Source organism: Epinephelus moara, chromosome 21 (genome assembly GCF_006386435.1).
Source record: "Epinephelus moara isolate mb chromosome 21, YSFRI_EMoa_1.0, whole genome shotgun sequence".
Lineage (NCBI taxonomy): Eukaryota > Metazoa > Chordata > Actinopteri > Perciformes > Serranidae > Epinephelus > Epinephelus moara.
In genome coordinates this window covers 7831162-7858764 of record NC_065526.1, presented here as the reverse complement: position 1 = coordinate 7858764, position 27603 = coordinate 7831162, and the positions used below count along the sequence as shown (strand labels likewise).

The 27603-nt window shown below is 40.7% G+C and overlaps 3 protein-coding genes across 7 annotated transcripts in view; 1 reads left to right on the top strand and 2 right to left on the bottom strand.

Annotated features, from left to right (window-relative positions):
• kdsr (3-ketodihydrosphingosine reductase) lies at positions 1-5649 on the bottom strand. Its single transcript, XM_050033761.1, has 10 exons — positions 5185-5649; positions 3535-3624; positions 3227-3283; positions 3023-3088; positions 2835-2930; positions 2056-2247; positions 1669-1752; positions 1504-1587; positions 1285-1386; positions 1-1183 (listed from the first exon to the last, which is right to left on the bottom strand). Exons 1-10 carry the CDS (start codon positions 5371-5373, stop codon positions 1064-1066), a joined length of 1080 nt encoding a protein of 359 aa, XP_049889718.1. The 5' UTR covers positions 5374-5649; the 3' UTR covers positions 1-1063.
• Positions 5650-6281: 632 nt separating this feature from the next.
• Positions 6282-17447, bottom strand: vps4b (vacuolar protein sorting 4 homolog B). Of its 2 annotated transcripts, XM_050033759.1 has the most exons (13): positions 17294-17447; positions 13363-13474; positions 13003-13103; positions 11376-11487; positions 10892-11042; positions 10679-10737; positions 10383-10502; positions 10071-10227; positions 9811-9959; positions 8475-8556; positions 8171-8390; positions 7925-8065; positions 6282-7846 (listed from the first exon to the last, which is right to left on the bottom strand). In XM_050033759.1, exons 1-13 carry the CDS (start codon positions 17312-17314, stop codon positions 7745-7747), a joined length of 1527 nt encoding a protein of 508 aa, XP_049889716.1. In that variant the 5' UTR covers positions 17315-17447; the 3' UTR covers positions 6282-7744. The 2 variants fall into 2 exon arrangements, with proteins under 2 accessions (XP_049889716.1, XP_049889717.1); XM_050033760.1 differs by lacking the exons at positions 13003-13103; positions 13363-13474; positions 17294-17447 and adding an exon at positions 12330-12555.
• A 2052-nt stretch (positions 17448-19499) lies between these two features.
• LOC126383252 (laminin subunit alpha-3-like) overlaps positions 19500-27603 on the top strand; it is an 82924-nt gene continuing 74820 nt past the window's right edge. For all 4 annotated transcript variants that reach the window (XM_050033756.1, XM_050033757.1, XM_050033755.1 and 1 more), the window contains exons 1-2: positions 19500-20035; positions 21760-21912. In XM_050033756.1, coding sequence (XP_049889713.1) covers positions 19763-20035; positions 21760-21912 — 426 coding nt within the window. In that variant the 5' untranslated portion in view covers positions 19500-19762. The remainder of the gene's footprint in view (positions 20036-21759; positions 21913-27603) is intronic.

Here is a 27603-nt window from a genome sequence, read left to right as displayed (position 1 = left end):
GCCGAGAAAATAATTTGGTGTGTTTATTCCCGAGACGATAAAATCTAATGGCTTTTCTCTCCCCAGGGGTTTGGCTCAGTCACAGCAAACACAAAACACACACACACATCTATGCACACGATTCACCCAAAAATATTCCCCCCCAACACTGCGTCTAAAATGTCTGAATATTATTATTTTCTGGAAATTATGTTTTTGCATTTGTAAAATTTAAAAAAACAACATCACACATGCTCTCGCTCTCTCTCTCTGATATCACTGAAGAGTTCTCCTCTCTCACATCAAGGCTTGGTTCACACACAGAGCACATTAACACAACATCCCACAACATAAACAGAACACTGAGGGTCACAAACACAGAGGTTAATCAGTCAAAAAGGGAGGTGCTTTGCCCGCAAAGACTCGTGGTATGAAAAGGTCGAGACGAGGGGCCTCACTTAGTGAAAACTGTGAAATTCCTACATGTGGACCGACTTCTATGATGCATGAAACAAAATGACTGCTTAGAGTTACCATTCTGGTTTTCACTATAGCCCCTGGTGGGAGGGAATATCAAGCCATATTTGGCACAACCGGTCAGACAAGCTCTCTGTTGCTTTCCCCGTCTGTGTTTTAAAAAAAAACAAAAAAAAAAAAACAGCATGTGCAAATGACGACGGCAAGGAGGCCTGATAACTAGTCAGTGGTTCATAAATCCTACCTACTGTGGGATGTTTAGTGCCCTCGTTCCTTTAAAGTAAGGCTGCTCCCACAAAAAGAAGCAGGTGGACACATTAAACTAAAGAAAAGTCACTGGAATGCTCAGAGAGGATAGAAAAATCAAACTGACAGTGAAGTCTACGGTGGAGTTACGCCACTGGACAAGCAAAGAGTAAACATCTGCCGCTTCCTTTCATCCCATCTGTTGATATCAGAAACGCACTCAAAGCTTGGCCTTTTTCCCACCTATGGTTGTGCACTTGTACAGCTGGAGGAGGGGATGGGATGGGGGTGTGTGGGTGAGGAGGAGGAGGAGGAGGAGGAGGAGGGGGGGCATTGGGCTGTGAAGAAGGTAAGGCTGCTGTTACTCCCTCTTATCAGCTGCCTTTGATTGCTCCCTCTGAATCATGCAGCGGCGCACAATGCTGTCAAAACTCCCCAGGTAGAAGAGGGCGATGGTCCGAAATAATCCCATGGTAACAATCTGTGCACGAAATAAATTGAGGTTAGAATTGCACAATTTGCACAGCAGCCTGGAGCAGCACTACTTCTGCCGATGTGACAGTATCATGTATGTCGCTTTACCTGCTGAAGACCTTCTGTGATGGAGGTAACAGGTGACATTCCACAGGTGAGGGCTGACAGCATGTAACCATCGGGTCCCACAGAGCTGTTGAAGTTCCCCTGCTACGAGAGCAAAGGAAAAACAGGCAGGTTGATTAACAACAGATTATCCGTCCACTTAATGTTTAAAACTAAATAAGAAGCATGGTGGTTTAGTGGCAAGCGAAGGGAATTTCTTACCACTGCATCCCGAACAATGATCTTGGCCACTTGCTCTGGCTGACAAACTCCAGAGGTTTCAGAGATTAATTTGGTCTCCAGAGGCTATGAGAGGACAGAACAAAATAAATAAGGGAGGGTATTGTTAAGTCGTGTTACTATTTACTGTGTTAAAGAGGTGTTTACCTTTGTCTTGTTTTCCTCAGCCAGTCCTGGAGTGTCAGTGTCAGGGGGATAGGCCACAGTCACATAGATGTTGTATGGCTTTATCTGGAGAGGAAGAACAGCACCACTCACTGAGCATTGCGTCCTACCATTTGCAGCAATCAACATTTCATACAAACAGGAAATGAACTATAAATGCCCCCTTGTGATACATTTGGAATCCTTGTTATAACATTAACACCAGCAGCTCATCACCCCTCAGCAGCAAAGCAGTGGAAAAGCATAATGAGCTAAATTATTTCAACTAGATGAATCGTGAAGCTGATTTGTAAATGCAGCGTGTTTGCTTGGCGTACGGTGGAAATCTGTGCAAAAGGTTATTCAAGCAAAAGAGTCCAAAGCACTCACCTCCATCTGCAGAGACTCCGCTAAGCCACGCAGGGCAAACTTGGACGGGGAGTAGGCAGTGTACCCAAACAGGCCAATCTGGCCCGCTTGGGAGGACACAAACATAATGCGGCCCATTCTTCGCTCCTTCATGGTGGTTATGACGGCCCGTGTCGGGTAAACGCTGCCCAGGTAGTTCACTTCCATCAGTTTCTGTTGGCAGCAAGGTCGAAGTTCACACATCTTTTAACAAGGTTGTTGACAGTGTGGCGCTGAATAAATGTAGCTACAGATTCAACAACCTGAATACTGTCAAAAAATGTCTCTAATACACTTATCTACTAACCTCATCTTAATCTTTTTTGACAATAACAAAATCTCCTTCACAGTCAGACAGCACTCAAACCTCCCATTTACCTATTGAGGAAATGCTGATTGCACAAAACACATTTCTAAAGATCAATTCTGTGGTCTGAGTGCAATATTTACCTTTAATAGATGTAAAGTAAGTCATTAAATTCCATTGGTCTGGCAGCTACAAGGCAATATTTGATCTATACCAATAAAATAAAACTATCTGTCCTCTCATATCTCTCATATCAAGTTTGAATTCATAATTTTATGAATTTAAACTTGTTAAAATCATAAAATTATTCTGACACATTTTAATCAGTCAGGTGTAAAAAATAAGCAGTGCATACTTTTATCAAAACTGTTCTTAGTCCTGTTAAGAGTAGCTTCTGGCTTCTGGAAATAAACAGGACCATGGTGGTGTCTTTGCTACACTCCTAGGTACCTACTTTAAAACGGTCCACTTCCACATCCTCAAACTTTCCAGAGATGGATGATCCCGCACAGTTCACCAACATATCAACAGGCCCCAGCTTCTCTTGAGCCTGCACGACAGGAAAAAGCTACTTCAGTACCTCAGAACTGAATTATTAAAGGAATCTGAGATGTTCCACTGCTGCTAAGAGGCTACCATTACCTGTTTTATCACACTTTCCACCTGGCTGTAATCACTGGAAACATCCACAGATATGCAGAGCACCACCTGAGTGGGAAAATTGCACTAAACTTATTCAATGTAATGCAACACTGCATCAGCTGGTGTGCACTATATGAACACGTATACAGTCATATCAACATCCTAAAATTACACCTTTCATTGAAACAAGTGCAACACCCTTACCTGTTTGTCATTGATGGCAAATTTCTCCACCTCTTTCTTTGCTTGGAGCAATTTAGCCTGAGGGGAAACGTGCGTATTTAATATAAAAACTTAAGAATCGAAAACATGAATGCTCACATGCAGGTGATCTGTTTAACACAAAATAAAGTAAATTTAGCATGCATGAGAAGCCTATCCTTCAGCTGTAGTGGAACAAATTAACCTTTGGAACATTTCTTCAACTTGTTTGACATCAAACGAGTTGGCTATAACAACAAACAGGTTGTGATCTGGCTGGAAAGATTGGTTGAATGTGGTTTTGTGCTGACCTCATCTCGTGCCACCAGCGTGATGAATGCTCCTTGCCTGTAGCACTCGATTGCAATGCATTTTCCAATCCCACTTGAGCCTCCCGTCACCTGAAAATTGAAAAGGTAAGAGGATCATGAATCAAAGGTTAAGTATGGGTTGGCTGATCTGCAATGAGGGTGCAGATAAGCTGGATATTTAATGCATATACCCATAATGCAACCAGTGGTGGAATGCAACTAAGTACAATTACTCAAGTACTGCACTTAAGTACAAATCTGAGGCGATTGTACTTTACTTGACTTACTTACATTTGTCCGACAGCTTTAATTACTTTACAGATTATAATTTTTCATCCCCTTCTTGTCCAGTAAAAATAATGTATCTACAGATTAGTTGATTTTTAAAATTTTGGATAAACATAAGGATAAGGAGTTCCTTTGTGTGCTGAGAAAATTATCCTGCTCCTTAAGCTGAATTATCTATTTAAAAACCCTCAAGCTAGAAAACGCATGACAGAAAGCTGAAGAACAGTTTTCCTGATCTCATGAACAGATGACTTTTTAGAGATGGGTGATTCTCACAAGACAGTGACGCTACAAACATACGATGATTATACAGAATATAATACATTACTGTAGATTAAACTACCCAACAGTGTATGAGGTGGTTAAAATTAGCACAACCTTAAACATCTACAGCAGTAAAATGCAACATACACATTTATGCAGCAGTAATAATAATCCAAAAGCATTATATATTATCATAAATCACGTTAAGTTCAATTTGCTTACTTATTTACTTACATACTTTAACACAAGTAAGGTTTTTAATGCAGGACCTTCACTTGTAGTGGATTATCACAGCACTATATTAACACTTTTACCTCAGTAAAGAATCTGAATTCTTATTCCACCACTGAATGTATCTTGGTAAAGCTAATAAACATGTGGAAGTCAGCTCCACCATGGTGTTACCTAACCTGCATAATGACATGAGTCAAGCCACACTCTCTTGTCAGTTTATTAGGTACATTTAGCTAAAACAAACAAGCCCGACGGTTGTAATGCTCTTTTTGCTGCAACTGTGACAGACAGGTGTTGAATCAAACACATGGTGAGGCTGCTGTTTGAACTGTACACAAGGAGTCTCTATTATTTAATTGGTCAGCCCGCCATGACATAACCATGAATCTGACCAATAACTTAAGTTAAATTACAACTTATCAACAACTGTTTGAACAAAACTGAACATTATAACTTTTAAAAAGGTAAGATAAAGACTATTGCCGTTAACGAATGCTTTAGAAGCATCAATACTAAATGTTTTATCTGGGTTAACCTTAGAAAACTAGCTAGCTTAAGTTCGGACGTTAGCATTAGTTAACGTTAGCTTAACTGTTAATTCACTCGTCATGTGGGCGTGTCTTTCTTAAAACTGACAGCTGACTAGCGTTTATATTTTAATATTTTTCAGTCAAAAAGTTACCACTGGTAACAGTAATTTTAGTGTTAACAGGCATAACGTTATATAACATACATTTAAAGACGTAACGTCAGCTAGCTTAAACCCTAAAGCTAGCTGTAAAGCTAACGTTACAGTAACGTTGATGACTGGACGTTAGCTGCCGTTACCAGCCTAACTAATAGTTAGCACTACGATGCACTTACCACGACGTGGGCCCCGTTCAATTTCAGAGGTTTGGGACTGATAAGAGGCGATATCATGTATAACAGTAGCACGAAGGCAACGATGAAGGCTGCCACTACGAGGAGCATGATGAATGGCAGGAGGAGCCACCAGGAATTGATGAAAAACCAATCTGTGATCGATGAGCTGAACGCTTCTTCAGAGGACATGGGTGAAACCTGGCAATCGTTAGCTTGTTTGCTAACTAGCAGGCCAGCTTCTGGGGTCCGATAACAGGAGCTACGAGGCAGCGGCGGCCCGGAAAGGGGGGGGGGCGATACACAGATATCGGAGGAGGAGTTGCAGTGGTTTGGCAGTCAGTCAAAGATGTGTAACAACCAGGTTAAAGTACGGCGGTGGACCTTGGCTCCCCGTGACAAAGCGCAGTCTGCATAAACCAAAACAAATCGAACTGTGCACTGTAAACGGACGCTTAATGGGCGTGCTTGGTAGTTGTAGTTCTCAAGCCAACAGCTTTTATGTAATACCAACGCTGCTGAAGTGTGCATGAACGACAACTCCCACAATGCAGTGCTCCGCTTCCTCATTCGTCGTATCCGTTTCAGTTAGGCACCCACCCAACCAGCCATCAGTTGTGTTGATTAATGTCTGTATGTTCACAATTTTCAGTAATGAGTTAAAAACACTCACCCAAAATGTATTCGACCAGGTAAGAGCTGCACCTGGCAAAAAATATTTAATATTTTTGACATTAACTGTGGGCAAAAAAGTATAATTTAAAGGTTCTGTGTTTGGTAGTATTTCTTTGATTTTCATTTACACCAATTGGATGTGTTTATATTTGGCCATTATATGCATACGCAGTTTATTTTGAATTATTTTAATATTTCCTGCGTTATTAATGTGATATGGCAATATTATTTTGATGCTTCTTTGGCGCAAAGGTTTAAACATTTGACTCAATGTTCAGCCAAAACACTATAAAAACAAACTTCCTGTGTGACCTACATAAAAGTAGTTATGTTGACTGGTGTTTATTAATGAACCTACCTCTCTATTGTAAATCCTTATCAAAAACAAGAAGGGAATTTGTTACAAAAAACTAAGTAAACAGCTGTTCTCAATGTAGCTATAACTTTTATTTATTTACATTATGGAAACAAAAAAAAAAAAAAGAAAATCTTATGCATGGGTGACTTCTTTACAAAGAAAAAGGCTCAAGAGTTGGCTATATGTATAGACATTTACAATAAAATAAAGAGATGTTCCCCGACAAAACTCAAAAGAGATAGTTTGCACACCTTAGGAGCAAAGTAACACAGCTGTATACAAGAGCTTACATGACATGTGAAAGTAATATACATTTCTTAGTTGTAGTGACAAAGCACTGGATATATAAGTAGTATGACCAATTTAGAAATAAACCAATAAAAAAAGAAGCTTGCAGCTTTTCTAGAAGGCACATGGTGCACACACTGCCCCTCATGGCTACATATAGTTCATGCTTGGGAATGCATTCCTATATTGTTAGGTATACAAGAAGATGATTCCTCCACCTGAGCCATCAGTGTTCAACTCAGTCTTGTTTTATCAAAATTCATTAGGTGACTTTATCTTAACATAAGGCATGTTCTTTTTCAGTTTATATTAAGGATAACCAGCAAAGCCTGTGGATAGTATTAAAAAATATGTACAGTACATTGTGAAAAACCCATGAGCGGAGCGACAAAGCAACTCAGAGCTACTCAGTCCTTGAAAATTGGTAAAATAATGCTGGTCTGGCACCACTGGTGATCCATCCTTATAGCTGTGTTTAATTTCAATGACAAATGAGTAAACAAACACAACTGTCCTTTGTTAGGAAACTGGATAAACAATCCAAAGTTTCCATGGGCCTTATGCAACTCTCATCCTGAGTATCTCTGTCTCAGAACTCTTAAACATCCACCACCATGAGACGACATATTTCACCGCAACAAATCCTATACGCTCATGTCTTCACTTCACTCCCCCAGCCCAAGATTTGTACATTCCACAAAGTACATTATACACTATAAAATGCTTGTTTTTTCTTAATATAAAATTGAAAATACATTAGGGTTATTTATTAGTTTCGCCAGATGCATTCTGACTGGAAAACAAGGACACAAGCGCCAGTCCCAATTTAAAATAATTTATCTTGATTTCAAAAGCCTTATTTGCAATAATTGTTGTGCATGTCTGCCATTAGCTTCCCTAGGTTGTTGGGGGTTCTGCTCCTCAATACTATTAGTCTTTAGTGGATAAATCAAACAACCCTTTAATTCCCAATGTTGTATTAACTCGTTTGTCAGGTCAGTTGCAGTTGGGAGGTCTTTAATCTTCTTTGGACAGTGGTTAATATCAAATAAAACCAGATCCTCCCACCTCTGTGTGGTCATCAAATTGGCAAAATAGAGCAGTAATTTTGTCCACTTGTGAAAACCACAAAGCCTGGTGAATGGTTACGATGAGAGAGACAGAGAGAGAAAGGGACAAGGACAGTACAGAGAGACAATCACAATTCCTTTGCTTTGGTTTGGCTTGGCTCAATAATCCCACCTAGCCTTCCTGTCCAAAGTCTTCTGTGAATTTTTTCAGTTTCTCCAGATCCTGTTCATTGACTGTTGGCTTTGTGTTGGCCTGAGACCTCAACATGTCAGACTGAAAAGAAGAAAAACAAACATTAAAGAAAGGCCTATAATCTGCATTTTATTACCATCTAATATTTTATACCCTTACCATGCAGACTACAGGTTCCAATAGCTTCTCCCCAGGGACATCCATCCATGTCATTTCAATTGCGTTGGGGTCGCCAGGTGAGCAAGGAGTCAAGAGGTCATTTACAATCGTGTTGGGGTCAGTTGGTGATGCACCTCGTACCTTATTTAAATCACAATATAAGAAAAGAATCAAAAGTGACAATTAGTCGACTGCAACATGTTACACTGAACGATAAAACTGAGACAGATGTTTAAAAAGACGCACCCGTTTGAAGTGGGTTGCTGACTGGACCTTTCGAACAGGCTGCATTAGAGCGTCTCTGACAATGATGCTGATATCTGCTCCTGAGTATCCATCCGTCTTCTTGCCCAGAGCGACAAAGTCACTCTCAGTGAGACTGTTGGGTGTCGAGCCCAGGTGGAGCTTGAACATGAAGGAGCGGGCGTGCTCTTCAGGCAGCGGAATGTAGATCCTCTTCTCAAATCTGAGAGAGGAGTATTGGCGCACAGTCAGCAAAGGTGAATGACAACATGGTTACTTATCACTTTCACCAAGTAATAACAATTACCTTCTCCTGATGGCTGAGTCTAGGGTCCATGGGATGTTTGTTGCTCCAAGCACAAGGACTCCTTCATTGTCGTTACCCACACCTGCATAACAAAAAAGTCAGGTTAAGTACACACCTGAATACTCAGATAATGGAAGCCTCCAGCTTTCCATAGATATGTGACCATGTTATATTAAAGAGCAGCTGCCCATGAGATTATTGCAACACTGCCATTTGTGGTTTCCCAGCGTTTTATTGCAAAGGCGTGCCACTTCTCCTGAATTAAAAAAAACACCTCCACAAACATCATGCAAAGTAAATTACATATTTACAAAAATCATAAAAATAAATCCATGTATTGAGTTTGGCTGTAATTTCTGCTGTCGTCTGCACATCTGGTTGATCATGAGATGAAATGTGTCAAGATCTAGTTAGCTTATCGCCGTTGTTCAACACGTTCCTGTTATTGCTGACACAGTATGCAAATACAGAAGTAAGCCTCTGAAAGTTGCTAAACATGAAGCACATAACAATTGACAAAAAGGTCAATATTGATTATAGATAAGCACCTTTCACTATTCTACCATTTTACAAAACATAAATCTCATAGTGGATGGATATCTATGAGAACTGCTTCTCATCAAAGCAACAACATGTTGCACTTCAGCCACACCTCAATCCGTGATGTCACAGCAGGTTGTTTTCCACTCACCTGTCAAAGAACATATCTACTCTGACATCTCTTTAGGGGTGTGACCAGAATGAGCATGCTGTAAAGTTTGACTCAGTTCAGAGCACGGCAGCAGCAATTTCCTGCCCCATGTGACTCAGTGGTCATTCAACATTTAAATTATTCACGTTTCAGTTAGAAATAAGTGAATCAGCAGAAGTAAAGAGAGAGTGAGAGTCTGCCTACTTCCTTTTTCTGGAACAAATCATATAGTTTTGCCAGCCAGTGGAATTATGTATTGAGGGAGCCAAGTATACATGTCTTTTAAGGTTGCCCAAAAGTACTTTTCAGTCACCCAATCACTGCAGCTATTTTTTTTTTCCTGTTCGCAGCTCAAGTTTATATGGTGATACATTTGTCTCTCCCAAGTTGTGTCACTAAAATGATTCCAGTGCAAATCTAGGATGCAGAAAGAAACAGAAAGGGTTGCTTCACTCATTGCGTAACCATCCACTTTCTTTTTAAACTGCCATTTTAGATCCCAAAGGCTGTTCACTTATCCTATAGAACACTACTGAAAAAAAGTCCCTTAAATCTTACATTTGGAAACTCTTTAACAATAACAATGTAATTTCATTCATCGCTACATTCAGTAATTAAACAATTGTTTTAGCTCATCAGACTCACCCTGCATCTGAACCAGGAACTCTGTCTTTATACGGCGAGCAGCCTCACTTTCGTTCTCACTTCTCGAGCCGCACAGTGAGTCGATCTCATCAATGAAGATGATCGAAGGCTTGTGCTCCCTTGCGAGGGTAAAAAGATTCTTCACCAACCTGGGAAGCAAATGTAAAGGTTTTTAAAAACAAAATGGCAAGATGTTGCTGGCTGCACTGTATTTTTATAAGCAACTCATGCTTTTGTGGATTACTGTCAATGTGACTTACTTTTCACTCTCTCCCAGCCATTTGGAGACAAGGTCAGACGAGGAGATGGAAAAGAAGGTTGAGTTGTTTGCCTCTGTGGCGACAGCTTTAGCCAGATATGACTTTCCTGTACCTGGAGGCCCAAAGAGCAAGATCCCTCTCCATGGAGTTCTCTTTCCTGTCAGTCAAACAAAAAGGTAATTCACTCCATATTCATGTCACATTAACCACCACCTGCACTCTGACAAAACAGGTCCATGCAACATAGATGTTTGTTTCTATATTTTGAGAGCAAAGTAATGAGATAGCCTTCATACTCATTAAAATACACACCTGTGAAAAGGTGGGGGAATTTGATTGGAAGAATAACAGCTTCTTTCAGCGCCTCCTTGGCTCCCTCTAAACCAGCAACATCACTCCATTTGATGTTTGGTTTCTCCATAACAATTGCACCTGGAAAAAATAACACATTACATTACTGAGGAGTCTAACTGATGTCTGATTTACTGTGTGACAGACTGCGTGTGACAACAAACAAGAAATCAACAAATTATGACAACTCAGTTCAGATTAAAAAAAACACAAAGCCTGCTGAAAGCCTAATAGTCCTCAAAAGGAATATTACAAACCTGAGAGTTGATTTTGGAACTTCTTTTTCTCTGGATCATCACCTTCATCGCTTTCATTCCTGGAAACACAAACATATAATTATAAATAATAGAAATCTGTCTACATATCAAATACAAAATAATGAATTATAGCTTCATATACATCAAAGAAACACTGAATGGTTTTCCATCCAGGTCTGAATGGCATCACATCTGTCCCACCCATAAACGCACCCTTTGTCATCAGACCCTGACTCTTTGACAGGCTTGGCGGGAGGAGCACTCTCTTTCTTCTTTAGATACTCCTTCAACTTCTCTGCTCTGTCCAGGTATTCAGCACATTTCGCCCTGATGCTCTGTTTAGCTTTGTCACTCTGGGCTTCATCTGTTAGGAAAAACAACAAAAAAAAGTTTCACAAAAATTACTTCAGGCTTAAATATTTGTTCATCTTAGCATTTCAGTGTTAGTACACTCTGACTGCTTTAAAAACAAAAAATCACATCTATAATTAAACACTATTATCATTATTTTTGCTATCACCAATGCTATGGCACTGTACAGAATAGCTTTCATGTCATTTTAAGACATGTCAGGCCACTCTTACGCCATGTCAAAAAGGAATATCATCAGACTGTAATTCCTAATGAGGCTATCAGCTGTGGGTGTCAGAGTGTGGACGCTGTACACTTGATGGCAATGTGCTGTTTTATGCCTTACATTTCACCACATGGAGGAAGTACTGAACAGCAGCCTGGTAAAGACGCAGAGCCTCATCGTATTTCTGAGCTTTATCCTCCTGAGCCGCCTTGCTGGCAAGATCGATGGCTTTCTAAAATAAGAAAGACAGAGAACAATGTCAGTTGCAGGTACTGGAATTAATGAAAAACAGAGACAGAGCTGTATGATATTAATTAAGCATTGTCACACATATAAGCCAATCAAAGCAAAATGACAAGCGTATGTGGATATGTCAGACACAGGCAATCTTTCTATATATACTTGCCATGACTGGCTGTATGTGAAGATCAGATTTAATCAAACACCTGTCCTGTGTGATGACACACACCCAGGTAGGAGTGACTGGACCTAAATTTGAATGCACTTCTTTCACTTCCTTTTGGTCACCGTACCTGTAATACGTAACTATAGCACACTTTGTACTTGTAACACAATCTGTACAGAATATAACGTTGACAGTTTTGCCTTCCACTTTTAGTTCATGTCTATTTTAGAGGCTTAAGACAACCGGCTAGCTACCTAGCTAGCAACGTTAATCCCATTAGCAAGGCGTCTTGTTTGTCACGCTCGCGCTAGCATTATACGACATTTACAACAACTGCATATAACTTTACTGTAAAAGCAGGAAACGTCAGTCTTTATAACACATGTTGGCCGTAGTGTTCTTCTTTACAGGTCTGTGTTGTTCACAAGTTAGCTTTCACAGCCGTATTCATGCATGTTAGCTAACATGCTAATTAGCAGCTAATATTCCAAACGTTACGCTTTTGTACACAGTTAGAAGCATTTATACCGAACACCACCCAACTAAACAACGTCAGACGTGTCGGTTGTCAACAACTACGATACTTTTTCAGTTTGTTACAAGATTTTAACAACTTTTTTAGCTTATTAACGCGTTTTAGCCAGGCTTTGGGTTGGTCCTCAACTTACCTGTAAATTATTGTTGGTAGCCATAATGGCTGATCGCTGCTCCCGTAATCGAAACGAATGTAACACCGCCGTCGGTAAACAACTGTTAAACACTCCGCTTCAGGACGTAACCATACAAGTAGACTGTTAAATCGACAATCGAGGTTATTATGAAGCGTGTTTTCCTTTCTTAGATCGCTCCGGAGTCAGATCGAGGAGGGAACTTCCGCATTGAAAAGTCGATACTCGCGTGCACGGAATGTGATGACGTCAAGACGTAGCTTCTGTACAGTTCAGAGTACATTTCTATTATTAGAATTATTCTTAATATATGTTACATATGACCGCAATTTTAGTATAAAAAAGACTGTAGCTCTGATTTAAAACTATAAACCTTACCCTTTTCTTATCTGCCTGTCACGTGGCTTGTTCTGTGGTGTCTTTGGTTAGTGGTTAACCCATAGCCCATATAACCCCCACCTGTATGTGCACTCTATGGATATATCAAAAGGAAACACTGCCAGACAATGAATGAACTATCATCCCCAGCCGTAAACTAAGTATAAATGTCTTAAAAAGTCCCCTCCACATACACACTGTTGTGAACCTGTGACACTGCTTTGATTTTACCATCATGAAAAAATAACACCCATATTTGTAAAACAATTATAAAGTGTTGAATTTCTGCAGTAACCTGTTTATAGTCAAGGTACTGCTGTAGTTCCTCCACTCTGTCCAGGTACTGTTTACATTTATCTCTGATCTTCTGGTTGCCATCTTTACCCTGAGGTTCACCTGATGGGAAGGAGAACATTCATTTAATACCATTCTGTAATGTTATTCATTTTTGTACCAACTCATAAGGATGACACAACTCAAAATCAAAATTGGCACATACAAACAAAACATTAATAGTTGAGTTATTTTACTTGTAGATGCTACTTGGTCATCAGGCATTGACAGTGATGCACACTCTGCACAGACTGTAAGAATGACCTGATATGTTTCATATTGTGACATTAGATGCACTCTGTTTCCAGCCATAGTCACGCACGTTTTAAAATGTGCAGAAAGTACTTGACAGCATGTTGGTAGGAGCGGATGGCCTCCTCATAGTTTCCAGCCTGGTCTTCCTCCGAGGCCTTTTGTGCCACAGCGATAGCTTTCTGAAAGAGCAGGAAATTGATTAAGATGTCAGATACAGTCACGTCTTATGTTTCTACTGACAACATGACAGAGTCTATATTGGTCGGAACCTAAAGGTCAGTGAATTCACTTCATCTCAGTGTTTTAAAAGCTGCATAAATCTTTTTCAGCCAAAACAAAATAAGTATAGTACATTATTGTTGTTATATGAATGACAGTTAGTGCCATATTATAAACAAATCATAATGATTTCTTTAATGCTCTGGAGCTAGTGCTGAAATAATAAACTGACTGATTGAGTAGTTGATCAAGAGAATATTACTTAATTCCACATTTTGTAATCTAGTCATTTATTCTGTAATAATAGACCATGTTCATGACAGGTGTTTTCATGTGTCATTGCAGGAAAAGCTCAAGTGTAATTAAAAACATCAATCATGATAAAGTGTACCAGCAAGTCATGCCACAAAACAAGGGCCCTGGAACTTGTTTACCAAATTTAAATGAAATTGTCTGTAGTGGCATTGATTACACCTGACAAAATGTCTACTGTGAAAAAGGTCTGTCCCAAAGATTTGAATTTGACTTTTTCATAAACTGTCGATCAGTTATGTAATAAGTGATTAATTGTATAGTCAGTTCTAGTAAGTAATCTTTGATATATATAAACCTTTATTTAATCAGGTTAGTCCTGTTGAGATGGAGATCTCATTTTCAAGAGAGACCTGACATAAATAGCAACATGAAATAAAACAATCAATTAAAAAAGTGCACGGTAGCACTATATATATATATATATATATATATATATATATATATATGTATATATGTGTGTGTGTGTGTGTGTGTACATACATACACACATACATACACATATAAAGACATATATACATATACACATATATAACATGAATCAGCTGAAACAAGTTAATACCAGCAACAATTAAATTAGTCAGGTTTTTGACTAGATTTCTGAATTGACCCACTGGAACCAGAGTATCAAGTATCAGATACACTGCAATTCATTCCAGGTATGTGGTGCAAAGAATCTAAAAGCAATCTTTCCCAAGTCAGTGTTAGTTCTAGGAACCTGCAGTACTAACCAGTCTTGCAAACGTGTGTTATGTGTTGCAGCTCTCCAGCCAATAAGTGATGACAAATATGAGGGCAATTTTTGAAGAACACCCTTGTAAATAAATAAAAACAAATGCTGGTCCCTTCCAATAGAAAGAGAGGGCCAGCCCACTTTTTGATAAAGCAAACAGTGATGTGTGCCATAGCTGTCTCCAGTTATAAATCTAAGGGCTGAATGGTAGACAGCATTTAGGGGATGTGAGCAAAATGGCTTTAGTGTCTAAACTGCTACTGAAACATCTTGACTGTCTTACAGTTACAGTGTAACTCCATTCAGTTATATTGTGGGTGTCAAACTCATTCATGGGCCACATACAACTCAGTCTGATCTCAGTGGGCTTGACCGGTAAAACCACTTTATATTAATCTATAAATAACAACACATCAACATTTTAAGCATAATGAAGTACAAGTACATTTTGAATATGTTCATCCATTTACAAAACAAGAAAAATATGTGCAATTTTAACAATATGTCTTTGGGTGTTTTCACACTTGGTCCTTTTCAGCCCTCTAAACAGACTCAGAGCGGTGTGATCACTCCAAGAGAACTCAGACCCCTCTGAAGCGAACCGAGGTGGTCTGAGTACGGTTCGCTTCAAGTCTGTGCACTGTGAACACAAAGTGCTCCAGGTTCGCTTTGCTCTTTGCCGTTGTATTTAGCCCTCTAGATCACATGCTGTTGCACTGAGACACTTGAAAAAACAGACAAAACCACTTCGGCCTGTAAAGCTTGTAAGGACGTAGGACGAAGAGTAGTTTGGTCCACAGAAGATCCTGCACGTCTCCAGATGTGGAGTGTAAAACACATCAAATGGCAACAGTCTACAGCACAGAAACACTAAGTATTCCTCCAATTTAAAGTTCATTTGAAAGTGAGAGGCTTCATAACCACACTGCGGTGCCACGTCAAAGTTAAAAAATAAACTATGTCAATATATATTATATATAGGCTATAGTGTGAACACAAAAAGAACTGAGTCCCTTTTCTGTCGGTCCACTTTTTGGTGCGCTTTCAGAGGACTGACCAGTTTGTTTTAAAAGGACTATATGTGAAAACACCCTTAGTTATTCCACATTCAGTCGCTCTACTACTCACTCTCATTACATGTGCATTTTTCCAAACTAAAGTGGAAGCTATCCATTACAAACCATTCAAATCAAAGGGTTTGGCGGTGCCTTATCAAAGGGGTTTCACCAATATTGTTTTAAGATAACGTCTGATACAGATTTTTTACTGTTCTGAAGGTGCTGGTTGACAATATGTTGCACAATGTTCAATATCTTTAAATATGAGCACAATAAGTAGTAGAACTGTATTTTGGTTGAAAATGAACAACACATTCTCACTCCGACCTCATCACATATTGACGTTTGGTCAATAGGTACCCTGGGTGTGTCGGTTGTTGACGTTCTGAGACACCGTGTCAACGTCTGCCTGTTACATGCATTGTCTTCTTTCAAAATACACTTCCGTTTTCACAGGAAATTTAATGTTTACATACTGTCTCTTTCAAAATAAATGCACTACGTTGGTACAACATTGCGAACTGATGTTTTTTTTCCTTCAACGACAAACACACATGATTGGGTTTGGTCAACAGAAGCACGTGGTTACGTTTAGGACAAAAGAACAGGGTTTGGCTTTAGAATGTTACGGGATGCGAACACCGCTCTCTCGGGTGTAAGTCAGTGTTTGTTGGACCCATCCACCACCCGTTCTTGTCAGACATTCGCTGCCTTAATTTTCCATCCTTGTCACACTGCGTTTCCCCCTGCACCGCCAGGCACCATTAAAGTATAACCGCAACCAGCCTTGTATCATGCCGACGTTAAAGGACACTTTTCGTTGGTTTCTGATGCTGCAAGTCACTGCCCAAGTGCCAGATTTCGACGACTACAGAGTGAGACCAGGCTCGATGGAACGCCTCTGAAGCAGCATCATACTTGAAGTAGGCTACTCACTGTTTAACTTGCTCCTGAAACCTTGCACCTCTCAGCCTTCACAGGTGCAGCAATACTAAATGTGCAAAGTCATCCAGACGGCCAGATTGAACCCTTTGGCGTCCAGTTCTGGTTCACGAGCCATATGTTTGACAACCGAGTTATATGGTAAATTTGTGTATCAAAGCATTTATTATTTACTTATAATTTTATTAATAAAGAGTAAACTGTACGCTTAGCATCTGTGTTAGCAGACTGAGCCTCATAACTCTAAGAGGAAATTAGTTATTTAAAAGGGCGGCTTTGCATCTCAGATATTCATCAGCCCATCCAGATCACAGATGTAATCTTATAATTAGTCACATTCCCTGCTTAAAACATTTAATAAACTGTGAATGAATCATTTCACAGAGTGCTGCTGAATCTGTGGACCTGATGTGATTCATTATTTTAGGTCCATGATGGAGTTCAGTCAGCTCTTGCAGAGCAGAAATACTGACACACAAAGGTCCTGCATTCAAATTAATAACTGCTTATTCTGTTATAGTTCACTAAAAAGCTGTTTCAATTAAACACTCAGCACATTTTAACGTATTTAAGACTGAATCCAAACTCAGCATTTGTCAAAATGAAACCCATCAGATTACACTCAGTGGAATACACACGGTGTCCTTGTTCCTATTTGAGTGAATACACTTGTCACACTCCACTGCATCGACAAACAGGAAACTTGTGGTGTCAAACAAAGTTATTCATCTCACCTGTAGATTAGTCGGCTCCATGCAGAGTCCTGTGAGAATGAAAAACACAAGAGACTCAAGCCGTGATCTCCGCCACTCTTGTTTCGTTTACCTAGCCGTGTGTCACAGCTCAACAAGTTCCTGTTTGCGTATCACTCCCTCGGCAGTGACATAGGCGCTCAAGGAAAGACAGCCTGCCCCGTCACAGGAATGGCAACGATGCTGCTGGGACGAGGACAGCCTCCTGCCAGTGAGTCACGGTGCCTAATTGTTGTCGCGCAAGTTACAAAGACAATACAAGTTGCTGAGCCATTGTATTAATGACCTAAATAGAAACATCTGTGTCAGAGTTATTAAATTATTACCTTTCACTGTGACTCCTTCAGGGACAGTAGAAATAACGAACACCAAGATGCATAAAGTCAGACAGAGGAGAGTCTTTTAGCTGTAACACAATATAGTAGCTCTTCTGTCAAGTGACATGCAAAACCGGAGACTTCAGTGGCGTGCATGTGCGTGTGCGCGACACTAAACTCCACTCCACTAATGACCCTCTTGTGATGACTGTTTTCTCCACCAGAGGTCGCTCCAACATCACTGTAGAGGCATCTACGATATAAAAAGCCTGCAAACCCACTGATGGGGTCCCTCACAGGTCTGGGGCTCCTCTGATCCTGCAATAAGAGGTAATACTTTAATATCAAAACTTACTGTGCAGAGTGTACATAGTGTTTTTATTGTGTAAGGTGCCTGCACTGGTAACCTGGTCACTTTATAATATTGTGCATTTCATATTGTGTTTTGTATCGTGCAGTGTGTACATACTTCTTCTATTATGTTAGGCACATGGATTCACTGTAGTCTGCATTGCACCTTGTATTTTATTCTTATTTATTGCGTCTTCTTGTTATGTGTAGCTAAATCTGGTGCAACCACGTTTTCATTCCTTGTACATGATTAATGTCATTGTACACTGTCCCCTTATAATCAAACTAAACTAAAAATGTAAAATTATATAAAGAAGATATGTATTCAGTGTTGGGGAAGCTACTTTGAAAGCATATGGCTTTGCAAACTGCCAGTCACTTCCCCATGGAAAAAGTTGAACTACAGCAAAGCTACTTTAGGGAGAAATCTACTTTGGTTAACTAAAGTTACTCATCAAAAGTTCAGCTACTTAGTAGTAGAAGAAGATGAAACTGACAGTGTATATGTAACAAAATATGAGAGTCACATTCCCAGTCGCATTGCAAAAGGTGCCCATTTGTTCACACCTCACACACAAACAATAAATAGGCTGAGTAACTAAACAAATATCCCACTATTCTTAGGAAAGTACAGGAATGTCAGCTTTGGTTTTATATACAATGTCCCTCAGTCAGACACCTGCTCTGCGGAAACTAGAGTCCAGGTGGAGGTGTTGCACCAAGCAGGATGACTCAGTTAGCCAGGTAACTCTTGAAATAGCATGCAACAACTTCTCTGAACATGTGTAAATATATGGCAGTGATCAACATTAATGACCAACTGTGGTCAGAGGGAGTTCAATTACAGTGGTGAAGCATTGGTAAAATAAATATAAAAAATAATCCCTTTACTTTTATGGCCATAAATGTTTGTAGTTTCAGTAGTTCACTACACAAAGTGGCAAAAGAGTAATTTAACCCCTTGAATGAATGTAGTTGAATACCAGCATGCTACTGCCAAATGTGGTTTAACCAGTACTAGTTAGTTCTTCACTCTCCAGCACTGTATGTATTAATACAAATTATAGATCAGACAGTATGTATATAGAAGCTGTCTTAACCAACTTCAATATTTTTCATATGGTTAGATATTTTAATTTCATAATAAAACCCTTTTTTTTGTATTTGCACAAGTGACAGCTGTTAAAATTGCCTTCTTAATGGCAGAATACTTCTCAGAGTTACTATAATAATGCAGTGTCTGTTTTAATGACACGCAGCAACATCATCAAAGCAATTTCTTGAAGGATGATTGTAAAATGACAGGATATAAAAATAGTTTTCTACAGTTAATTAACTAGTATGTGCGTAAAATAGACCTGTGTATTTATTTTAAACTTGTATGTAAGAGAGATTTCTCATGTTAAAAGAAAAGCGTCAGCAGAGGTGCTGCTGGGAAACGCAGTGTGAAGTGTGATGGGAGACCTTTGGCCCCTCACAGTGGATTACACGGAGCTCAGACCATCGACAGCCCGACACCTGATCGCTCCAGTGTGGCGCACAGTTCGGTCAGGAGGACGGAGAGCATGGCGTTGTTAGTTCAGAGACATGCGGCGGAAGGAGAGCACACCCTCAACAGTAGGAGACCAACTTAAAGATTTGCCGCTGACATTAGCGGACGTGTAGTCCAACCGAAACAGCCTCGCGCGTAACCCGCGCAGCCCCTTGAGCGCATTTCATGGAGATCTATAGATGACAAGACCTGCACGCTGCGGGTTGCTCTCGGCATCTACAGGGATCTCTAATGTGGAACATGGCGAGAGGGATGAGAGGAGCTCATCTCCTTGCTGTAGTTTTTACTTTTTTATTAACACTTTTCAGGGACGCAGATGGACAAGGAACTTTTAATGACTTTACAGGTTTTAGTTTGAGTCCTCCGTATTTCAACCTCGCTGAAGGGGCTACTATCTCTGCCACAGCAACCTGCGGCCAGGATGAAGCTGGGACACCGACATATGAATTATATTGTAAACTTGTTGGAGGACCGACCACCGGACTTCCTACTCAAAATATACAGGTAGGAGAAAGATTTCGGTTCGTGCGTAAAAGGTAAAGAACAATATGCAGGCGCTGTGATAGGAAGTGATATATAGTAGCCGGATACGTATGGTGAGCAGTAAGTTATACTCAATAAATAACTATTAACAGAAAGTATATAGCTATTTTTATGAATATGGTCCCGTACAAATGTCAGCTCTGCCTTGACACAGTTGTACAGCGACTAGAAAAAGTTTTACACCACTGCAGTTGAGTTTTTCTAAGAGGAAATGCCCTTTCCAAAGTGGTCCTGCTCTCTTAGGAGTTCTTGGGAAGGGCACTACTGTACATTACTATGAGAACAGCAGTTTGGCATGGACGTGCAAAATCTTTTGTTTGTGTTTATTACACTATTTTTCATCTTTGCATTAGGTCAGGTATTTGCTAGTGCCTGCCTCTAGTGTAAACCCTCCATGTGGTTTTCTGCATGTTTCTGAATACTCATATTTTGACACCATTTGGCAGTGATCCGGACTGAAGTCACATGACTTGGACTCGACTCAAGTCAAAAATTTGATAACTCTACACCCCACTTGACAAGATAGGAAAGACTTGAAACTCAACTTGGACTTTAACATCAGTTACTTTTTGAATTAATTTGGACTTTTGACTTGAAAATACTTAAAACCTCCCCCCAAGCACAAAGATTAAGAAATATGTTATTTAAAAAGTGTGCCATGAATTGATTAATTTCCCTTCATATCCTGAATTAACTAACACTATTCATTCCCAACATGTCGACACTTAAGTCCTCAGATGATCCACTTTGAACCAATCTGACAGCATCCAATCAAGTTGCAGGAGAGAACCATGAAGAACTTAAGTTATGTTACTGAGTGCCAATTGGAAAAAATGGTACAAACGATATTATGTATTATTCCTCTGTTGTCAGAATGGCACTACATATGGTGAAGAACACATTATGACTTGTTTAGGACTCGACACTCAAATTATAGGATTTGGGACTTGTCAGATGATTGATGATGACCAGATGATGATGATGATTTTAGACTGAACGTGACAAAATCAAAAAGACTTGCAACTTGACGACTTGTGATTTTACTTGGATTCAAGCCTTGTGGCTTAAAAAAAACACTTGATACTTTCCTCCAAGCCCAAAGATTGAAAAATAAGTTATTTGAAAAGCGTGCCATGAATCAGTTCGTGTCCTGTCATTTCTCTTCATTTCCTGAATCAACTAACTTCAATGCTGTTGATTCCCAGAAAGTCTGCACTTAATTTCCCAGACCCACTTTGCTTGAGCCCATCTGACAGCCTCTGATCAAGTTGCAAAACAGAATGAAGAGCTAACATTAAGTTAATGAGTGCCAATTGAAAAAGATTATACCAAAGACAAGTTTGTTTGCGTACAAAAATTAAGGGTGGTCAACAAAAAATGAACTGCAGTATTCAAAAGGTGAAGGTGAAACATAATAAACGGAGACGCAATAAGTTCCCCAAACTTGTGTAAACACATAAGTACAAATTTTATAAAACATTCAGGATTTTTGTAAATCTAATATATTATTCTGATGTTAAAATGGCATTACATTTGGTAAGGAGGGCATTATGACTTGTTTAGGACTTGACACTCAATGTGTAGGATTTGGGACTTGTCAGTCATGACTTAGGACTTGAGTGCAATGACTTGAGACTTACTTGTGACTTGCAAAACAATGACTCGGTCTCAACTCTGTCATTTAGGGTCAGTTTTGTGACTACTGCAACTCCATTGACCCAAACAAAGCCCACCCGGTGACCAACGCCATCGACGGGACAGAGCGGTGGTGGCAGAGCCCTCCTCTCTCCAGGGGACTGGGCTACAATGAGGTGGATGTTACCCTGGACCTTGGGCAGGTGAGATTATCATACCTGAACTCTGCTATGAACAGCTGTTTACCTGCTGCTGCATGCAGTGTGACAGATGATTGCTGTGTGGTGACGGTAAAATATAGCACCTGGGTGTTAACAGAGGGAGAAGAAGGAAAGTTTTCTGCCTTGGCTTCTGCTCTGCTGCTGTGTGAGATGTCATTTGTGGGAGGTGGTAGGGCAATATTTTTCACACCATATTCTTCTTCAGTGTTGTGTTTTGCTGCTGCTTATTTGCTTTGGATATGCTGGGAAGAAACGCTGTTCGACTCATGATGTTTCATTCACAAATATTCCAAACATGATCATGTTTTCACTTTGAGCTGCATCACCTCAACCAGCAGTGATCATGTGAATAATGTCCTGTAGTTGGATGCTTGCCAGGAATCAGATTCACGCCCCCTTAGCCGACGAAAACGCCTCCATCATGACCCGTGTCTCTGGCAGGAGTTTGGCTCGCGGCCCGTAAAATTGCACCTCACGCTCAATTATCCACTGCGAGGAAAGAGAGGAATTCTTTCTCTGGATTAGGGATCAGAAGGATGTAAAATCAGATTCGAGGAGTGCAGGTGGAGGCCTGGATCTCTTATGTAAGGAGGGTTTTGACCCATTCTGGAATAGACTTAAAAAAGAGAGCAACAAAAGAGCTCCTCGCCACACGTGTTGCATCTTTGGCTCCCAGTGGGCACTGTGTCAGACAATGGGTGTTGGCTTTTCTCTCTCTATTTTAGGCCGACTGAGCTGAGCAAAGATCCTATACGGCTAAATATAGTCCACACTTACAAGAGGATGGACACATGCAGGGCTTGTAGGGATGTCTGCTTCTAATACGTGGTAATGCTCAGTTTATTTGGGAGCCGGGAAAGTAGCATTATTGTATTATAGTGTGCTAAAAAGAGCGTGGCTAGATCTCCGATGGTGACTACCAAGCGCACAACACCCTGCCCTCCCTCACTACAACACCACCACCCCAAACACACACACACACACACCTGTCACACACATTTTTCTTTTCATGGCATCTGATGCAATCGCCAGGACTGTAAACACTGCTCACCTGCCACCATTGCATGCCACACGGTTGTTTTAGCACTCAAATCTTCTATGAAGCAGAAAAACTGACTCTGTGAGAAAAAGTCTGGCACGTGGGGGTCAGATTTGTGATTTAATAGTGAGAACTTTATCAGTTGGCAGCTTTGCAATGTCTGGTGTATCAAATCAGCAAACTCAGCATTCAAGCAGTCCTCTATAAATGGAGAAAAAAGCCTATATTGAGAGAGGGACATGCAGAATATGAATACAGTATCACTTAGGGCAGTGGTTCCCAACTGGTCCAGCCATGGGGTCCAGATTTCTCCGTAATCTTTAGTTCAAAGTCCACACAGTTTAATATGTTCAACGTCATACTTGCGTTTGGCCATGTTGTCGAGCTAGTTTGCTGTCTCTGTCAAGTAGCTCTCCGTTAGTCACTCACTCCACAGCAGGGACTTTGAAATAAAAGCACCAGAAATTTATTGTACTTCAAAATAAAGTGTACAGACTTGACACGTTCTTAAGTCACTTGCCATCCATTCAGAATGGACCTTTTTGGACCACAACCCACACATTGGGAACCGGCTTTGTATTATAAGTGATAGGAAGTTTGTCATAGATGATGAGGAAATCCCAACAATTAGGGAAAAGTCAGTAAAGCGCTTAGGTAGGTGTGGAGTTGAATGATGAACAGGTGGTGAAATTTAGAAAAGATGTGGCTGAAGGATTGGATAGAATAGATAAATCAGAACTTCCAGGAAAGTTGAAGTTGTGGTGTTTGCAATTTGGGCTATATCCTAGGTTAATGTGGCCATTGTCAATTTATGAAATTCCAATATCCGTAGTGGAGAGAATTGAAAGGTCGGTTAGCTCCTATATTAGGAAGTGGTTGGGGGCTTCTTGGTCCCTAAGTAGTGTTGCATTGTATGGAAAAGGGCTGCCAGTATGTAGTTTAACAGAGGAATTTAAATGTACCAAGGTCAGGACAGAGCTCTTGTTATCTGGGTGTAAGGACGTGGTAGTTAGGAGTGTGGTTCCAAATCCAACCAAGGGGAGGAAGTGGAACCCAAGATCGGCAGTTCAGGAGGCAGAGGCAGCTCTTAGGCATGCAGAGATTGTAGGTAATGTTCAGTTTGGCCAGGGAGGCCTGGGGCTTGGCTCAGGCAAACCGGTATGGAATAAAGCAGGTCTCAAAGATAAAAGAAAGCTGGTTGTGGAACAGATACGTAGACAGGAGGAGATATTAAGGGGTGCAAAGGTAGTGGCCCAGGCTAAACAGGGACAGTGGTTGAATTGGGAAAGTGTAGAGAAGAGGAAGCTTAGTTGGAGGGACCTGTGGAGTATGGAGGAGAATCGTATTAGATTCCTGGTAGGGGCTACATACGATGTGTTACCAACCCCCCAGAACCTAAAATTGTGGGTAAATGAGGACCCATCATGCCCATTAGGGCTGTCAACGAATATTCTAAATTCGAATTTAAATTCGAATTTGAAAAAAAAAATGGACCTTCGAATGTGAAAATTGATATTCGATTGCGGAGAGAAAAAAAACACCAACGCAGCTGTTCTCTTTGCGAGTGGGCGTTGGCCTGGGCCGCTGCACTGAACACACTGGAGCCACACCGCCCGCGGAAGTGCTGCGCAGCGCAGCGCAGCGAAATTCTTGCGCGAGCCGGAGCACTTCCGTTCACATCAGATGCTCCACGCTGGTCGACAAGCAGTTCTGCTCCCAGCTGTTGTCTCCGTCACCCGGCTTGACACATTCGCTCGCGGCTCGCGCAGAGAATAGACCAGACGCCGAAATGATCGCTGCAGGGCGCGAGCCGGCCACGAGCCGGCCACGGAGCTGCGCGGCGCCAGGAAACTGGCTTCAGTTCTCGGCGCTTCGAGGCTATTCGCAGCGCTTCCGCAGGCGGTGTGGCCTGGGTCAGAGAGGGGGGGCGAGCGAGAGGTCCGCGGTCGTTTATAACGTAATGTAATAGATAATTGTTTTATGTGTTTTAATGTGTAGGTATGTAAATGTTTTCAAAGACGTTTATGTTGAAATAAAAATACCTACAAGTAGTTATGTTTCCTTGTATTAATACATATACAAGTATTTTTTTCTTGTATTAGTTTGCCCTCTTGTGGACATAATGCGAAAAAAATTTTTTTTGAATGGTTCGAACCTATGAGTTATTTTTAGAAGGAATATTCGAACGTCATTTTTGAGCAATTTTGACAGCCCTAATGCCCATTGTGTTCAGGTACCGCAACCTTAAAGCATATTTTGTCAGGCTGTAAAGTCAGAAACATATTTTAGTGCACTGTTTAGCTGTAATATGAGAATTAGTGAACAGGAAATGGGTGCCATATTGTTTCCTGTATTGTAAAAATGAAGCTGAAAAAATTGGGATTAAACTGTGAAAGTAAGCAGTGTTGATCGAATGTGAACTAAGTTTCTGTTACTGCTTTGCCCATTTTTTGCCTCAAATGTTTTCAGAAACATATTTTAGCTTACTCTTTAACTGTAATTGGAGATTGTTTATTACTAGCTGACTGTCATAATGTTTCCTGTGTCAAAACGGACAAGCAGGAGCGTTTATTGGTCCGGTGCGATGCAGTGCATTCTGATAGTTGTAGGTTTTCTCCCTCATGAGCAAAAGCAAATTCCACAGCCCTTTTCCTGTTTTGTCTGGTCATGTAGCACCAATTTCAAAAGTGTTTGCCTTTTTCTGATGCATAGACAGCCCAGATTTATAAAAAGACCATCTTTCCAGCAGTGAAATACTTCTTTAATGATGAAGGTTGCTTATGTCTGAAATAGGTTGTGATTTGGATTTGGAAGGTTTTCCACAGGCATCTTCCTGAGTTTAAAAAAGGGATTTTATTTGCCTCTCAGAGTGCTTCATTGCTCCCCTACACCCCACAAATGCTATCTCATGCATTAGAGCTGTCAAGTTGTTTGACTGTGAAGCTCTGATAGCTTTGTACAGTAGATTCTTTTCTCAAATACGCAGGATAAATGATGTCTTCAATGAATTATGTGGGCTAAACCCAGCTGAATGGGATCTGTGGTTTCTTTTAAGACCTGCACAGGTGGCTGGTCTGCTGTAATCTATACAGCTCTCAGTAGATGTATTAGATAACGGCACAGATTATGTTTATGTTAAGATGTTGAGGTTCAAAGAGCGAGGCCTTTCTGACAGAGCTGTTTCCGTTTTTGCTGTACAGAGGATTGTTTGAAGAGAGGCATGCCAAGTTTAGAGCTAGACTAATCTGACTAAGTGATCTCAATAGGTCGGTGTGTCAGTTCATCCACCGCTTTGATCCGGGCTGAAATATCTCAACAAATGTCAGATGGATTGCATGAATTATAGATTTCCTTACATGCATGAAAAGATAACTTTAAAAGAGGAAATACAAGTAGAATAGTGATATAGGCACAGGCATTGATGTTTCCAGAGAATGAATCGTATTGACTCTGGTGACTCCCTGACTTTTCATCTATCGCCAACATCAAATCAAAAGTTAAATGTGTCCAGTCCTTTGTTTAATGATTTAACTAACGATCCTGTCAGCCATTACTTTGTGTTCAGTGCTGCTAGCAAATATTAGCATTCTTACATGCTAAGCTAAGATAAACATGGTAAACAGAGTGTCTGCTACACACCAGCATGTTTGCATTGCCATTGTAAGCACGTTTGTTTGCTTGTGTTAGCCTTTACCTCAAAGAACCGCTGTGCTTAAGTACAGCCTCACAGAGCCGCTAGCAGAGTGTGGACTCTTCAGGCTCTTTTATGCTCCCTTTACATATGAAAATGTATACGTCCGTTTCAAACGATGTTACCGTCACTGCCCACATACTTGCCCATGCGCCCTTTACGTTGGCATGGATGTTAACCAATATATCCACCAGGAGGCAGCGTCAAAAGTTTATGACAACAACAAACTCAAAAACAAACATGGCGACTGTGGAGGAGATATTGATAATGTACCTCTTGCATAAAAGACAAAAACAGGGGCAGCGTTGTAGGAGGCGGTGGTCGGTGAGGCTGTTAAATACATTGCGACTGGAGGACGGAGAATTCTTTTCTCTAGTACTTCCGATGAAAGAAATTGAATTGTTATTTCTTCTTCGTGTCTCACTAGAGCTACGTATCGGGTAGTGACAGCAACACTGCCCCCACAGTTCCCGATGGTACTGCTCTGTTTGGCCCGTATCCGTAAGCTTTATGGAAACGTGCAGAAATACGGACGAAATGAACGCGGAGCACGGACAGAAGGCTCCGTCCGTATCCGGATCCGTATTTAACGTTGAGCATAAATGAGCCTTTAGTGTTGTTTTCATTCAGGTGACTTATCTTTAAATCTTGGTGCGACTTTCATCAGGCAGCCCAAAGGTTGAGTGCTTTGAGTGACATGATCACTCCCTAAATCGCCTCCAGCTCAGAAGTCTCCTCTGGATAAGCCCTGTGTCTCAGACAGGTCAACGCCAGCAGGTTAACTGCTGCCTGTTTTTGTGACTTCTTGGCTTTTGACCCGTGACCCATGGCAAATCCTACCTTGAGTTAGAAAATGACCTTAATCATCTTAAGGTGGCTTCTGTATGATAAAGATGGTGTTTGGGCTAAAGTGCTTGTTTACTTCTAGAGTGTCCCAGAATGA